Source organism: Accipiter gentilis, chromosome 8 (genome assembly GCF_929443795.1).
Source record: "Accipiter gentilis chromosome 8, bAccGen1.1, whole genome shotgun sequence".
Lineage (NCBI taxonomy): Eukaryota > Metazoa > Chordata > Aves > Accipitriformes > Accipitridae > Astur > Astur gentilis.
In genome coordinates, this window is record NC_064887.1 from 13,281,928 (window position 1) to 13,297,440 (window position 15,513).

A 15,513-nucleotide genomic window follows, 5' to 3' on the forward strand; every position below is an offset into this window, starting at 1 on the left:
AGCAGTCTGTTGCTTTCTGCATCTGCTGAAGCCAGAGCTGCTGCCTTCTGTGAATGCCCCTGCAGTGTGGATCTGTGCAGAACATAGCTTGGGCTGGTCAGAGGGAGGTTTATGTTGCTGCTGCCTTGTTCTTGCTACAGAAGTGTGTTTTGCCAGCTTGTGCTCTGTTGCCTCTACCACCTGAGACAGTCTGGCTTCCCTTCAGTACTGTTGTAGTGCAGTGCTGCCTCCCCCATCACCTTGTGACCTGTGCAGAGAGGCCAGCTGAGGTGATCGATGACTCAAGCCTGGGAAGAGGGGTGGGTAGCTGGCTGGGCTGCTTGTGGCTGGGAGGAATGCATTAGACCAGCAGGCCTCTAGAAGCTGAGTTTTACTGCAGCTTTGGTTGGGGTGTGGGAGGGCTTTAGTGGATGTCCAGCCAAAGCCCTAGAGCAGGAAAGCTCTGCCGACCCCGTCCGAGCTGCTGCGCACCTCTGAAATGTAGGAAAACCTTTTCAAGTGACCTGAACTTGTGTGACCAATATGCCTAATTGTGTGTGGGCATCACCCCATTTTACAGGGCTCAGTGCCCTTGTATGGACGAAGCCTTAAAATGGGATCTTGTTGCTGCATTATGTAGTGTTCCCCCAGTTGTTGCTGCTTCTCTGGGGGCAAGAACTGGCAGGAGAACTTGTTGCTCACCATTTCAGCAGCAACCAGGACATTAGTTCAATGCTCAGAAGTCACTGCTTTCAGGAGCTGTAGGTGACAGTACAGCTGAGATGGAGCTTTTCCTGTCTAGCTGCCTCCTCCCCACCCCCCACCTGGCTCTTGGTAAAGACAGGACTGTCTTTGCTTTTGCCCAAAATAGTAACAATAGTTTAAACTCCTTATGCTTCTCACTTTAAAACAGACTGTTCCCTTTGTGTGCTCTGCTTTCCCTTCCTCCAATTGTTCCTGTTAGCTGTGATCTTTCCATGGGCTGGTCATGGTGCTGGGTAATTTATATGCTGTCATGGTCAGCCTGGGCTGCTGCTCTGAGCTGAAATCACACCTTATATGGCAGTGTTTCCTGGGTGTGCTGGATCAGTGCCCAGCTCCTTCCTTGCTCTGGGGCATTAGGATCAGTATGGGGCCAAAGGAAGATACTGCAATACTATCACCTTCTAGTAATAGTTGGAGGACTTTCAAGGAGTGGGTAATGCACAGCTTCTGGGGGTGGGTATGTGCAAAGGAGAGAGGCAAGATGGGCTCTACTACTACATAGGAGTGAAGAAAATACACCAGCTTTCAGGCATATAAAGCCTTCCTTCCATGGTTAGGAACCAGTGGAAGCTTTAATCTGCTTAAGGCAAGCCTGTGCTAACTCCCAGCATCAACCTACAGTGGTGAGGGGCAGGGCTTCTACCACAGCAGCACAGCTCTGGGAAAAAGCCCAACCTTGCATATGGGTTCCTGCCCCTGTCCCCATTTGATCCAGCTGCTGCCGCAGGGTTTGCTTCTGAAGAGGAAGGGAGAGCTGCCTCTTCCTCCCTCAGACCTCCCCTGCTCTTCCCCAGGTGGCCAGATGGGGATGCACCAACAGCCCTGCTGGGAAGGTGCTGGGCTCAGCTGCTGCAAGCTGTTTTTTGAGTCTGTGCCCCTGGTCAGCAACAGGTGTGGGGCTGCTCTGGTGGGTGTAGGGGGCACACTGCCTGGCCTCAGTGCAGCATGAGTTGGTGCCAACACTGCCCACGTTTGAAGGCTGCAGCTGGCTTAAAGCTTAGGCAGAGGAGAAGCCTGGTGCCAGGTACAGCATGGTACTGTGTTGAGGGAAAGGTGAAAACAGTTAATAATAATCCACCCTCAGCTAATCACAGGCTGATGGGAGGCACAGGCTTTGTCAAGCTGCTTTGCACAGGCCAAGGTGCTAATCAGCTGTGCAGCCCCTGGGCTCTGCTGGTGCAGCTGAAGGACAGGCTCGGTGGGTCTGGTGCAGCCCCACAACCTCAGACTGCATTGCTCAAATATGCAGAGCAGCATGGCTGCTGTGGCTGTGCTGGCTCTTGCTTAGGTAAAGGCTCAAATATGCTCCCTGCAACTTGCACCAGCATAACTGAGCCTGGAAAAAAATGCATTTTTCCAAGTGCTGGGGAGTCAAGCTCTACCAAATGTCAGCTGAGCCTTGCTGCCTGGCTCAAGCTTAGGACCAGGAGGGAGATTAGGGCTGCTGGAAGAATATATGACTAAGAGCTGTGCGCTGGGTTTATGGTGCTTTGAGAGTGTCTTGCATGATATCTAACCTAGCTGTGGCAATGTAAACTAACCTTTTGTTCTGCATCAGGCTTCATGCCATTGCCACCCTCTTTCTGGCCTTTAGGGTGATTACAGCTGTTGCTGTATGTTTCCAGCCCGTGCCCCCACTTTTTTTCCAATAGCATTTGGCTCTTAAATTCAGTACTAAACTCAGTGCAAAAGTAGCTATTCTACTCCAGCACTGTAAGACCAGGCAGTGTTGGCTGTAGCAGAGGCTGCATGTAGCAGAACAAGACTTAACTGATGTGTGCAGGCACCACTACAGCTCAGACTGCCAAGAACAACCTGTGCCAGAGCAGTCTGTGGCCTTATCACTACAGGTAGGTGCCTGCAGAGGCACAGTAAGGACACAGCATAAACTGGGGCCATAGACATACTGTGCTTTCAGTTGAGCCTTGTTCCTCCCCCCCACAGCTGGCACCAAAGCAGGCAGCAGCTGGGCAGAGGGCCCTGCCTTAGGCAGGGGCCAGTTCAGAGCTGGTTCACTACTCTGTGGAAGCTGAAGCAAGTCAGGGGTTCTTCCTTCTAGGCCTGTCACAGGGCTGGAGGCCCAGTAAGTGTCAGTTTTGACACACTCCAGTCAGGGATGGCAGGCTAGGAAGTCACCAAGGCTACAGCTTCCACCAGTGGTGAGGCAGATGACACACCTGCATTGCCTTCACTGGGACAGATATACAAGTACAGCCATTGTACAGCATCCTCCTTCTCCCAGGACTTCAGAGCTGTGCTAGGCTCAGGCTGCCTGCCAACTGGACCTGGATCTGGTTGCCCAGATCTCAACCCTTAGGGAGGAGGGGCTTGGGTCTGTGAGCCATGGCCTTCCATCAGACTCCATAAAGAAAAAAAGTAAAGTTAAAGCAGTTTATTAACATTTAAAATACTGTACAGTGTGTAAGCCAAAATTTCCCACTCCCCACAACAACCCTGTGCACTCATCGGATGCCCTGGTGAATGATGCTGCTTTTGGCACTGTTTGCCTTCTCTTTCTCCTTTTTCTTTATGGGGTCCATTTCAAAACAGCGCCAGAGCCGCAGCGTTTCATCAGCAGCTGCAGAGGCCACTGTTGCACCATCAGGGCTCATAGTAAGGTTCAAGACTCTGGCAGTGTGACCTGAGGAAGAGGTGTGCAGTCAGGGCTGGTCACGTGCCCTGGTCCCTCTGGGTCTACCATAATGGTCACATTTACTCCTGTACACCCCATGAGCCCCACCAGCTTGCACAGCTGTCCCCACACCCCACTGCAGCAGCATGAATTCATACCCTAGGCATGCATTTGGAGCAATAATGTTTCTTCAGCAGCCCACAGGAGTGCCTCCCTCTAGCAGCATGCCCCCTGGACACCACTCTGCATCAGTGATGCTCCAGGCTAGACTACCAGCCTGCTCAAACCAAGGATTACATCTGCCTTCAGCCTCTAGCAGCCCTCCCTTCCCCAGGCAAAGGGCCCAGCCTACCTCGCAGCTCAGTGACCTTGGCCATCGTTGGGTACTTCCATATAACCAGTTGATTCTGTGCAAAGCCATGGCCTGAAATGAACTCCTTGTAGTTTGTTGACCACAGGATAGAACAGACCTGGGAAGATGCAGTAATGCAGGTAAGACAAGTTGCTTGTGCTGATGCTCACCACACAGAGATGAGCATGGTCCCCTGCTTTCCCATGCTTCTGGGCCTCAGGAGCCAGCAGCTCTGTATAGGTGTCCAGCCAGAAGGTGTTTATTTTCAAACTATGTTCATGTCTTACCTGGGAATGGGCATCAACAGCACTGAGGCAGGTGCCAGAACACACATTCCAGATGCGGATATGTCTGTCACTAGTCCCACCTCCAGTGGCTAGAACATTTGACTGCCACGGACACCATGCCACAGCCTGAGAGAAAGGGGTTAATTCTAAGACATGCAAGAAGCAACCTGTGCACAGCCAGTGCTGCATGTCTGCCTTGCACACAGACATGTGCCCACAGCAGCCCTGCACTCACCTTGACAGCACCCTGGTGCTGACTGAAGGTCTGTACAGGAGCAAAGTCTCCACTGTCCCCCTGGGTGCATGGCCAGATGTTCACCAGGTTGTCATTGCCACCGCTGGCCAGGTAGCGGCCATCTAGAGACCACTTGAGTCCACAAACCTCCTGTGTGTGGCCAGCAAGTGTGGCCACATGATGCTCAGCCACTCTGACGTCATGGTGGTGGATGTGGCCAGCCCGTGCCCCACTGCAGAGAGAAGGCTTGCAGAGTCAGGATGGCACATATTTTCACCAAAATCCATTTTTGTGCTGTTGCAAGACTGCTGTACCTGCCACTGGGTTTCAGCCCATGTTACCAGCATCTCTGGCCTGTTGGTGTGAGCAAAGTAGCCACAGAAGCTCTTCACAATTTCAGCAAAGGGCAAGAGAGAAGAGAGGCCTTCTCCCCACAGTCTCAGCAGAACTAGCTGAGTAAGAATCCCAAGCCAGGACAGAAACTCCTCTCTGCCATTCCTAACCTGCACTGCTCACACATCTAGGGTAGGAATCTGCAACAGCTGTACACTGCCCTTCACCTACCCCCACCCCCTGCTTTACCTGGAGAGGATGTAGCTGTTCCAGCTGAGGGACCCCACACGGGAAGAATGGCTGATCATATTTCGGAGACGTTTCTGGTGCTGTATGTCCCATAGCTAGAAAGGCAGAGCAGTAAATTCTCCAGAGGATGAGGAAACCCAGCCCAGTTGCTTTGCCCTAGGAACCTCACTGCACAGGCTTTGCCATTCAACCTTGTCAGTAAGGGAGAAGAGATCAACTTGTATCTCATGCCTACAGAACAGAAGGTAACTCCAGGCATCAGAAAACTCCAATGCCAAACTCCACCTTGCATGGACATTTCCACACCACACCAATCAAGACAAGTCAGGGTACAGTGTATCCTTCTTGGGCTTAGCCAAGTCTTTGTCCCAAGACCCTCCAGCAATCCCTAGACAACACCTCTAGTTTTACTCCTGCACTCACCTGGACCTCAGCATTACTTGTGCCAACAGCAAGGTAGTTTCCTTCTTTGATCCATGACACAGAGGAAACATAATCATCTGGATGCTCCATCTGCAGCAGCTGGATAATCTCCCCAGAGGTGTGATTCCACAGATAGACAGAGTTGTCCAGAGCCACTGCCAGGAAGTTCTGAGAGCTCCAGTCAATGAGATTCAGATCTACAATTTGGAACAGCAATGCTGGTCACACTGTGCTTACCTGGGGAGCCCTGCCCTTCCCCAGTGCTGATGGCAGATCTTCCACTCGCACCAGGTATGTGCACACACACATACACACACAGATAAGGGGCAGCCTTCTGGGTGTCACCATGCCCAGCTGGTGGGGTCAGGTAGCCTTAATCCCAGTCACATACATAGCACTGTTCCTCTAAGGCCACACAGGGACACTCCAGAAGTGGGACACTCCTGAAGTGGGCCATGCCAGCCTGGGTGCTTAAGATACTGAAAGAGCCCAGTTACACTGTCCTAGGAGCTGCACTTCAGTGCAGAATGATCTCAATGCCCAGCACTCAACATTGCAGCCTACTTACAATAGTCATTGCGGATCTCCGGTGCATCCAGGATCCGGTCTGGCATTGAGGGAATGTATCTGCCATTCTTCCTGCTGGATCCAGGTGTTGTTTTCTGACTGTAGAGCACTTTCAGGTTATTCTGATAGCCTGCGTGCAGAGGAACAGATTTGTTAACCTGAGTTACTGTTTCGTCCCAGCTGAGCACTGCTCACCCAAACAGAAATCCCTTCCAGGGAAAGTGAAGTCCTCAGAGAAGAGATACACTCAGAAGAGTGCAGTGTGCTAACATCACTGGCAGTATGAACTGCTGAACCAGGCTGAGCTCCGATTCCCTAATTCACAGGAACAAGTTTAACTGACAAGCACTTGATTTTCTGTATGCCGTTATGTTTAGTGACTGTTAAGCTAGAAGTGCACAGGAGAGAGTTTGAAGCTTTTGCAGACCTCAAGAAGGTTAGCCACCTCCAGTACAAGTGAGCAACTGGCAGTCATTTCAACTTCTGTAAATAAATTCACTGTAGCTGTTACACAGCCCCTCAACCTCAGGAACCCTAAGGAGGGAGACTCCAGTGTGCATAGGAGCTCTGAGAAGCCAGTTGACCTCTCCTGTGTCTGCACACAGGGCCTCTGTGTTGCTGTTCCCCTGCCCAGATCTCTCCAGCTGAGTCAATTTACACAGACCCTGTATCATACCTTCCGGAGCATTCTGTGGCTTTCCACTGAGGCGGAGGATCTTTGCCTCTTCTATATCAAAGCCATTCAGATTCACTGCCCAGGCTTTCTGTTGCTCCTACAGAGAGAAACGACCCTCAGTGAGATGCATTTGAAACACAAAGCCCATGCCGCACTTAAAACTGCGGCTGGCAGAGCATGTACCTAAGCCCCCTTCTCCTAGAATCAGGAGGTATACAGCTGTGTGTGGGAGTCAGCTACAGACAGGCAGGTCAAAGTAGTTTTTCTTCAGACATTGGCACACTGTCCTGCTCACATTTTCATGCAGAAGAGTGGCAAGTTCAGTGTCTCATTGCCAGTGGGGAAAGCCACAGCTACAAGGGACCAAATGCTTCATAAACAGATTTCAGAACACAGTGTACACATTCCAGAATAGCTCCCCATGTAGACATTGTCCTAGAATAGCTACCACCAGCAGTTTCACTGTGCACAGGCTCACAGCTTTGTATCTCTGTAGCCTGCTATATTTTAAAGCCTCACTAGCCCAAAGTTGAATTTTGCTACCAGAAGCAGAACAGGCTAGAGTGAGTAGAAGCAGAAGTGTAAGGCTCTGTTCTTCCCTGTACCTAGGGAAACAACCCCACAGAGCAGCTATGCTCAGGTTCCTGTGGAGCAGCTGTGTACCTGTTCCAACAGCAGGCGTTACAGCTTCCACAACATCCTGGGCTCCTGAAGCCCAGAGCTGGAAGCAGTGATGGCTGGGGCTGTCAGCCCCATGTGCCCTCTTGATAAAACCAACAGTTTGCTTCTCTGTAAAAAGGCCAAGAAGGATTAGGTGTTTGGTAGTGATCATTGTAGTAATTGTAACTTAGCAACATGCTCACCTTTTTGGTAGGTGACTCCTCAGCAGGGTCATTCTCTTTGGTTAGGAGGAAATTGGCCATCTCCATCTGCATAGTGCTGCGGTTGGGAATGTAGCGATCCCCCCCAGCCTTTGTTGGGGTGCTCTGAATTTTGGATCCAGGTTTACCTGCATTCACATGCATAAATATTGCCTTACAGATATCAAACAGCTTATATTAGAGCTTTTAATAGACAGCAAATCCAGCACTCCTAGATCACACCTACCAGACAAGTTCCAGACAAGCACGACTTGGAGAGCTCACGCCATCCAGTCACAACTAACTCGTATTTTTATACCCCCCTGTTTAATTGTACTAAGCTCTGGTTAGGGACTGCCAGGAGACAACTCCTTGGGTCTAGTGCAACAACGCCAGAGTTCACAGATAAGGAGAGGATGCAAAAATACTGTCAGAGCACATAAAGCTATCAGCAGATAGTCCTACCCACGCTTGTCCCAACATACAGCTGTGCCAGCAAGGCTCAGCTGTGGGATCAGCAGTTCACCCAGCCCCAGTGCACAGAGCTCTGCCCACCTCATGCTGGGGAGGAGAAGGTGGGTGACTCCCAGGAGCCAGGCAGTGTAGCCCACCTCCTCCTGCCCGACCAGCAAGCCGGCTAGGGCAGCCTGGCATGGAGGCCAGAGCCCCACGGCTACAGGCAAGCAGCCCGTGCGACGCTCCCCCACCCAGCCTACGCCGCAGGTCGCCGCCGCTCACCGGGTGTCCTGGATGGCGTCTTGCTGGAGCTGTGGGAGCGATTGGCCGGCTTCATGGGCGACAAGCCGGCGGCGGGGCTGGGCCCGGGCATACCGCTGTCCTTGGCCTTGCGCTGCCACCGCGCGGGCGGCGCGTTCGGGATCGGCGTGTCCAGCTTCAGCAGCCCGTGCAGGTCCGCCTCGAACACGAACTGCGCCATGGCCCTGCGGGCGGGCGAGCGGGCGGTGTCAGCGGGGACCCGCGCGGGGACGCCGGCCGAGCGGCAGCCCTGCTCCGCAGGGTCCCCCTCCGGCTGCACCTCAGGGCCCCCTCCGCCACAGGACACCCCCTCCGGCTGCACCTCAGGGCCCCCTCCGCCACAGGACACCCCCTCCGGCTGCACCTCAGGGCCCCCTCCGCCACAGGACACCCCCTCCGGCTGCACCTCAGGGCCCCCTCCGCCACAGGACACCCCCTCCGGCTGCACCTCAGGGCCCCCTCCGCCACAGGACACCCCCTCCGGCTGCACCTCAGGGCCCCCTCCGCCACAGGACACCCCCTCCGGCTGCACCTCAGGGCCCCCTCCGCCACAGGACACCCCCTCCGGCTGCACCTCAGGGCCCCCTCCGCCACAGGACACCCCCTCCGGCTGCACCTCAGGGCCCCCTCCGCCACAGGACACCCCCTCCGGCTGCACCTCAGGGCCCCCTCCGCCACAGGACACCCCCTCCGGCTGCACCTCAGGGCCCCCTCCGCCACAGGACACCCCCTCCGGCTGCACCTCAGGGCCCCCTCCGCCACAGGACGCCCCCTCCGGCTGCACCTCAGGGCCCTCTCCGCCACAGGACACCCCCTCCGGCTGCACCTCAGGGCCCTCTCCGCCACAGGAGAAGCCCCCCCAGGCCGCTCCACCACAGCCTCATGCCCCCCACCCCAAGGCCCCCCTCGCCAACAGGGTCTCTCTCATGGCCCGCTTCGCCTCAGGTGGCGCGGCCCCCACCTCCCCGGGCTCCCCCCCGCAGGGTGCCGGCCCTCCCCGCCCGCCACAGCCCAGCCGCCCCTCACCACCACTCCACGGTTGAAGCCCACATCGCTCTACGCCGCCGCAGCATTTAAACCCCGCGCGGCCGCTCCTCCCATTGGCTGCTTCAAACGTAACTGCCGCGCGCTGCCACGGCGACCAACGTCCGCCGCGCCACGATTGGCCGGGCCGCGGGGCGGGGCGGGGCTCTCCCCTCCCCGCCTGCGGGCAGGTGGGTGGGTGACGGGGACCGGCACGCGGGGACCGCGCCGCCCCGCTTCCCCGCGGGCCCAGGGATCCGGGTTCGGGGCCGGGGCCGGGTTCGGGTTCGGGGCGCCGCGAAGCAGAGAGGAGACCGGGTGTTTGCTCGTCTCATTTATGCCGGGGCGGGGAGCGCGGCTCAGGGCGGCCCGCGCGGCTCCCAGCCGCTCATGAGCAGGTAGGACTGGTTGGCGATGTCGGTGCCGGGCAGGCGGCCGGCGGCGTGCTCCGGCGGAGGCGGCGGCGCGCCCGGCTCCCCCCGCGGGCCGGGCAGCACCTCCAGCAGGCAGGGCAGGACGGCCTCCTCCGGCGGCTGCTTGTAGAAGGTGTTGGCCTTGGGGACACACAGAGGGGGCGCGGTGAGGGCCGCCCTTCGAGCTGCCCCCGGGTGGGCTCAGCCGCGGCGGGCCCTGCCCCGGCCCCCTCACCTGGCCGTGCTTGCTGCTTTCGTGGAGGAAGCTGCCCAGCGTGCGGTGCAGGTCGGGGACGGGGGGCCAGAGCTTCTGCTTCACGTTGCTGGGTGCGGGGAAGGGGGTGTCGAAGGCAAACCCCGGTCCCGGGGTGCCCTGACGCCCCCGGGGCAGGGTGCCCAGGCCTGGTGCTGGACCCCCCCCGCCTGCCCCAGGCACAGCCCTTACCTGTAGAGGGAAGGGAAGGTGCACCGCAGCCCCAGGAGCACTCCTGTGAAGAGCAGCGGCACCACCGTAACACTCGGGATGATCCAGCCTGCGTGGGAGGAGGAACGCTGGGACTGTAGCCCTGTGCTGAGCCCCCACCACCGAGCCCTCCGCGGCCCTGCCGCTCGGTGCTCCCCATCCCATTTCCAGCACTCCCGGTCTCCTGCCCTCGGCCATGTGGCTGCAGCCTCCACTCCTGCCCTGTCCCTTACCCGCAGCGGCCATGGCGTCGACCACGACAGGTTTGGACCAGGCGCTCCAGCTGCCCTGGTACCACGGCCCGCTGGGCTGGGCCCGCACCTGGGCATGGTAGCGGGCTCCTGGCCGTAGGTCCAGGACTTCTTTCCTGGCTGCCCGCGGGACCTGTAGGACCTGCGGGGCAGAGCCGAGCTGAGCTGAGCTGGAGACGACGGCTGCTGCGTGGTGGCCAAGCAGTGGGGTGCGGGTCCGTCCTGCCTGACCCCATGTGGGCCGTGTGTCGGCAGCGGAGGTGGGCAGGGCTGCTTGGAGGAGCCCTGGCTGTGGCTTACCTTCCAGTCATGGCTCTTCTCCACGGCATAGCGGACCTGGTAGTCCAGCTGCTCTGCCAGCACCTCCAGGGGTGGCAGCCACTGCAGGCTCAGCTGGCCCTGTGACACCGTTGCCTGCACAAGCTGCGGGGCATCTGTGAGCACTGTTGGCAATGGGGACGTGTTGCATGGAATGGGACATAGGACGCTGCATCCCCTGCCAGGCAGGCATGGGCAAGGGCAGGGGCCACGGTGGTACTGGGACTCACCGGCCTGGTGCAGCCAGAAGGGCTCCTTAAAGTAGCTGAGCGTGGGCAGCGCGTGGGGCCGGGTGACATTCACCAGGATGGAGATAGCGCTGCCAGCCCTGGGCTGGAAGGTGCAGGCGTGGGTGCCTTGCACCCCCACGCTCACCTCCTCGCACCGCTGCCACGCGTCTTCCCTGCGCGAGGAGCGGGGAACCAGTCAGCCCCACTGTGGCCGCCCTGCTCTCCTTGCCTGCTGCCAGCCCTACCCTGGGGCCACCCTGTCCCCGCAGCCAGCGCTGCCTCACTCCTCCTGCACTTGCCCAGGAAAGCCAACACTGCCTGTAGTTGGAGGTGCAGTGTGGCCTGGAGTGGTGGTGGGGAGGTGCGAGGTCGATGGTGATAGGGCAGGGCAGGGCACAGGTTGGGATGTGGGACACTGAGCAGAGCCCATGGTCCCTGGGATGTGCTGCCTCTCTGCCCGAGCACCGCATCCCTGCCATGCCCCTTACCTTGTGCTGGCCCTGCTTGGAGGCGGACGGTAGAAGAGCTGGTGGGAGCTGCGGGGCTCTGCAGGGTCCCAGCTCCACTCACAGCGCACATGCTGCAGGTCAGGGGTGCTGCAGCTCAGCCCGATGTCTCCTGGGCAGGCAAGAGCCAGGACAGAGAGGGAGCTGCTTCGCCTTGGCCCCCAAAACCTGGGTGCTGCACCTCATCTACCCCAGGACCCCCACCCCTCGTAGCCCCAGGTGTGGGTGCCTGCCAGCACCCCGGTGGTGGGGATGGCCGCTCACCAGAGGAGCGGGGTGTCTCTGCAGCCACCGCCCGTGACCAGGGCCCCCAGACGCCGTCCATGGAGGTGCCGTCAGGCTTGCTGCGTACCTGGATGTGGTACCTCACCCCTGGCCGCAGGTCCCGAAGGACCACCCAGGTGTTGGCCTGGACCAGTCTCTGCAGGAGAGGGGCCAGGCTGGGGAGCAGCTGCAGCCCCCAAATCCCCCTGCCCCTCCCTGGCCCCTCTATGTACCTGCCCCGCTCCCGGGGAGGCTGTGGCTGCGCCAGCCGTGGGTGCGTGGGTGCTCATGGCTGGCTGGCTGGAGGGGTCCCTGGGGTGCTGCCCACCGGGGTCCAACATGGTGCTGCAGGGCATCTCTGGGGAGCTGGCAGGGCAGCACTGCACCTCGTAGAGGAAGAAGTTCAGGTAGTCGGCAAGTGGTGGCTGCCATGACACGCAGAGCTGCCCTGCAGCCCCAGCCCAGCGGGCCGTGATGTTTGCTGGGGGGGCGATGAGACCTGCGGGGAACGTGCCGGGGCGTTTGCCCTCCTGCAGCAGCCCCCATCTGGGCACTCCCTGGTCCTGCTGCGGGACACCCGGCGGTCCCCCAGGACTGCATCCATGCCTGGTGTGCAGGGTGCTGCCAGCCCCTGCAGCAAGCAGAAGGACAGGGGACCCAGGTCTGGGGACTGTCCTGGTGTCACAGGGGTGTTGCCCAGTGGGAGGGACTCACCCACTGCATCCACGCTGAGCTCCCGCCAGTACTTGGTCTGGTTGGTGATGGCGTCCAGGACGCAGAGGTGGAGCTGGGTGAAGAGCCGCACGTCCTGGCTGGGGAAGACGCAGACATGCCGCGTCCCACCAGCCCCACGGCGCCATGTGGACACTGCGCACGCTGTGGGCGCATCCCTGAGGAATGGAGAGTGGGGTCCTGCAGCACCCCATGCCTCCTGCCCAGGGCCAGACTGGAGGAGAGGGGACCTGAGGCATGGCACTGAGACTTTGGTGTCACCAGCTCCTTCCTTGTGCCCCCATCTGCTGCAGGGCACCATCCCTGTGGGACTGAGGGACAGCCATGCTCCCAGCCCTGCCGCAGGGTGTGTGGTGGCTGCTGTGTAGCTCCCATGGGCTGTCCACTATCTCCTTGCAGCTGGGAGCCACAGCAATGGTACGGAGAGCTGCAGCACCCCGCCTCTGCTGCTCTCTGTGCGGGCAAGGGGGATGCTGGGCTGTCCCCACCACCTCCTACCTGCTGTACCAGTAGTAGAAGTGGCACATCCCGCTCACCGCCTCCTCCTCCTCCTCCTCTTCATCCCAGAAGCAGGTGAGGTCCTCAAAGGAGCGGGAGAAGCAGAGGATGTCCTCGGGCACCCCCGCCAACAGCGCAGCGTCTGGGAGGAGTGTGGGCATGAAGGAGCCCCTGGGCACAAACCTGTCCCCATCCCACCTGTGTACCCCCACCACATGCCCACTGTCCAGCTTGCCCCTGAGGCCAGTCTGTGTAGGCACCTGGGGCAGCGTGGGCATGGCTGCGGACATGGACGTGCCACAGGTGCCCTCCACCAGCTTGGCACGGTGGGAAGGGACACGGCACGCATGCTGGCTGCTGGCTCGCACGGGGGTCCTGGCTGGCAGCAGAGCTCCCTGCTGGCCAGCCCCACTGCTCCCCACCCTCCTCAGCACGTGGGGTCCTTTGGGACAAACAAACATCCCAAAATAGCCCTGCGGTCGGAGGGGGGCTCGGGGCCCGGCGATCGGCGGGAAGCACCCCTGCCCTGCTCACACCGGAAGGTGCGTGGAAGCAAGATAAGGAGGAGCAGCGCCCCGGGGAGAGGGAAAGAGCCTCGGGGCTGGTGTAGGGGCATGTGGTCCTGAGCATGGGGGGATGCTGAAACCCCAGCCTGGGGAGTGGTGGAGGGGCTGTGGATTTCTCTGCCCCACTTAGCAAGCCGCTCTCCCTGTGATGCAGGGATGAACTGGAGCATCACGACCTGCAGGATCTCCATCCCAAGCACCAGTAGCTTTGCTGGCACATGCGTGTCCGTTGCTGTTGTCGGGGAAAAGTGGACAGTCCCAAGATGCAGATGTGTGAAGCACAGGGGGTGCCTTGCTGCCCCCAGCATTGCTCCAGCACTCCCTTCTCCCCCACTGCCTCTGCCCTGCCTCCAGCCCTCCTCCTCCTCCTCCTCCTCCTCCTCCTCCTCCTTCTCCTCCTGGGATGTGCCTCCTTCCCCAGGGGCTCCCCCCAGCTGCAGGACCCCACAACAAGCCCTCTGCCAGTGCCTGGCCCTGCTCCATGTACTGAGTGCATCCGTTCTCTGCTACGCACCCCCTGCACTGCCAGCTGAGCCCACCCTGGGCAGAGAATAAAAGTGACAGTCCCCAAATGTACTTGCTACCTTTTCAGTGTCCCTCTGCTCTCCCTGTCCCTTCCCTTGCCCTGAGCCCCCAGCCCTGTGTTGCCTTCCTCCCCCAGCCCATGTTCCCTCCCAAGAGACCACAACCCAGCCAACCTGCTCTTCCCTTTTTGCACCTCATTCCCCCACCTCAGGCCTCATGCCGGTTCTGTGACATCCCCAATTCCCAGCGACAGGGGATGGGGTGGCCATGTCCCAGCAGCTTGGTAGCACAGGGACCCATGTCATCTGTGGGAGGCCACACTGGTCCTGTGGGCTATCAGAGCATCTTTGCTGGGTGCAGGCCATTTCCTAGGAAGAGCAGCCACACAGCTCTGCAGCCCACATCAGCGACGCTTGGGCAGCGCGCTTGCTCAAGCCAGCAGTGGGCTTCAGAGCACAGCAACGTCACAGAAGCTGCAGGCAGAGGGAGGATGAGCCCAACCCCGACCTTCCTCCCACTGCCCCTATGGGGGTGACTCAAAATGTGCTCTGGAGCCTGCTGAGGCCAGAGACCTGGGGTGGGGCTGGAGAGGCGAGCAGGAGATCAACAGGATTTTGTTCAGTTAATGCTTTTTATGGTGTTATAGAACGTGTTAAAAGGACTAAGGAGGGGCTCAAAGAAAGCGTACAGAAGCCTGAAAGAGGAGAAAGCCGGGAAGTGGCTCTGCCAGGCACAGCAAGCTAGGCTGGGGCCAGCTACTGGCTGAGCTGAGGATGCTCAGCAGGGCAGTAAGATCACAGCAAGGCTGGTGCGGGAGCATTAGGAATAGCCTGGCAGTGCCACAGCGTTACCTGTGGTGCAGAGCCATGCTGTCAGGCATTAGCTTGAATTTTGCTCAGACCCTCATCGCCGTAACTCCAAGAATTTTGGATGAGCAGGGAGTCCCTCTGTTACCTGTGCAGGACTGGGAGCCCCAGGCTGCCATCCCAAAGGGGTGCCTGGGGTCTGCCAGGTCCTGCCTGCAGAGAGCAGGGACGTCCCTTTGCTCTGGGCACCCCAGGGTGTCCCATGGGTGAGAAGGGCGCTCCATCGCCCACCCCGAACACTCCCTGCACACCCTCCTGGGACGCCCCCTCCCCAACCCTGCAGATTTTGGCTGCCGTGGGGTGCTCGCTGCCTGCACCTGGCATGCCAGCTCCTCTCTGGCCCATCCTTTGGGGGAGAAAATGGCCCCAAGGACCTACCTTGGGATGTCACCGGCTCAGGGGCTGCTGGAGGGCTACGGAGGCTGAGCAGGACAACAGGGAGCAGCGAGAGCAGCCAGCCCTGATGCAGGCAGGCTGCCATCCTGCAACCCATGTGCTGGGGCCGTGGGTGCTGTGCTGGGCCCTTCCCAGCGCCCTGGGAGCTGCTGCGGCTCCTCCAGGCAATACCTTTATCTGGGAAGTGGTGGCTGTGCAGCTCAGGAAGCCTGGCTGGAGGCTCCCCCCGCCCCATTGCCGGCACTTCCCCGTGCCTGAAACCACCGTGCCACAGCCCCTCCGCCGCCAGCCGCAGCGCCAAGAGAGACTGCTCCTATCAGATAGGCGGCACGTCCTGCCCTTGCGGCT

General features: G+C 59.2%; 2 protein-coding genes across 7 annotated transcripts; both read right to left on the reverse strand.

The window, feature by feature from the left end:
• Positions 1-3,121: 3,121 nt before the first annotated feature.
• CDC20 (cell division cycle 20) lies at positions 3,122-9,272 on the reverse strand. Of its 3 annotated transcripts, none has more exons than XM_049807259.1 (11): positions 9,141-9,272; positions 8,097-8,299; positions 7,362-7,507; positions 6,499-6,595; positions 5,824-5,952; positions 5,256-5,452; positions 4,833-4,927; positions 4,251-4,482; positions 4,016-4,141; positions 3,729-3,846; positions 3,122-3,385 (listed from the first exon to the last, which is right to left on the reverse strand). In XM_049807259.1, exons 1-11 carry the CDS (start codon positions 9,185-9,187, stop codon positions 3,207-3,209), a joined length of 1,569 nt encoding a protein of 522 aa, XP_049663216.1. In that variant the 5' UTR covers positions 9,188-9,272; the 3' UTR covers positions 3,122-3,206. The 3 variants fall into 3 exon arrangements, with proteins under 3 accessions (XP_049663216.1, XP_049663218.1, XP_049663217.1); XM_049807261.1 differs by lacking the exon at positions 9,141-9,272 and adding an exon at positions 8,941-9,130 and having other exon boundaries at positions 8,097-8,898; XM_049807260.1 differs by lacking the exon at positions 9,141-9,272 and adding an exon at positions 8,899-8,975 and having other exon boundaries at positions 8,097-8,856.
• A 146-nt stretch (positions 9,273-9,418) lies between these two features.
• Positions 9,419-15,458, reverse strand: MPL (MPL proto-oncogene, thrombopoietin receptor). 4 transcript variants are annotated; one of them, XM_049807255.1, is made up of 13 exons: positions 14,110-15,141; positions 13,073-13,610; positions 12,813-12,954; positions 12,297-12,472; positions 11,816-12,081; positions 11,583-11,739; positions 11,301-11,430; positions 10,813-10,985; positions 10,565-10,707; positions 10,247-10,406; positions 9,996-10,083; positions 9,786-9,873; positions 9,419-9,691 (listed from the first exon to the last, which is right to left on the reverse strand). In XM_049807255.1, exons 2-13 carry the CDS (start codon positions 13,440-13,442, stop codon positions 9,497-9,499), a joined length of 2,088 nt encoding a protein of 695 aa, XP_049663212.1. In that variant the 5' UTR covers positions 13,443-13,610; positions 14,110-15,141; the 3' UTR covers positions 9,419-9,496. The 4 variants fall into 4 exon arrangements, with proteins under 4 accessions (XP_049663212.1, XP_049663215.1, XP_049663211.1 ...); XM_049807258.1 differs by lacking the exons at positions 13,073-13,610; positions 14,110-15,141 and adding an exon at positions 15,148-15,458 and having other exon boundaries at positions 9,423-9,691; XM_049807254.1 differs by lacking the exon at positions 9,419-9,691 and having other exon boundaries at positions 9,785-9,873; positions 10,247-10,985; positions 11,816-12,213.
• Between the last annotated feature and the right edge of the window lie 55 nt (positions 15,459-15,513).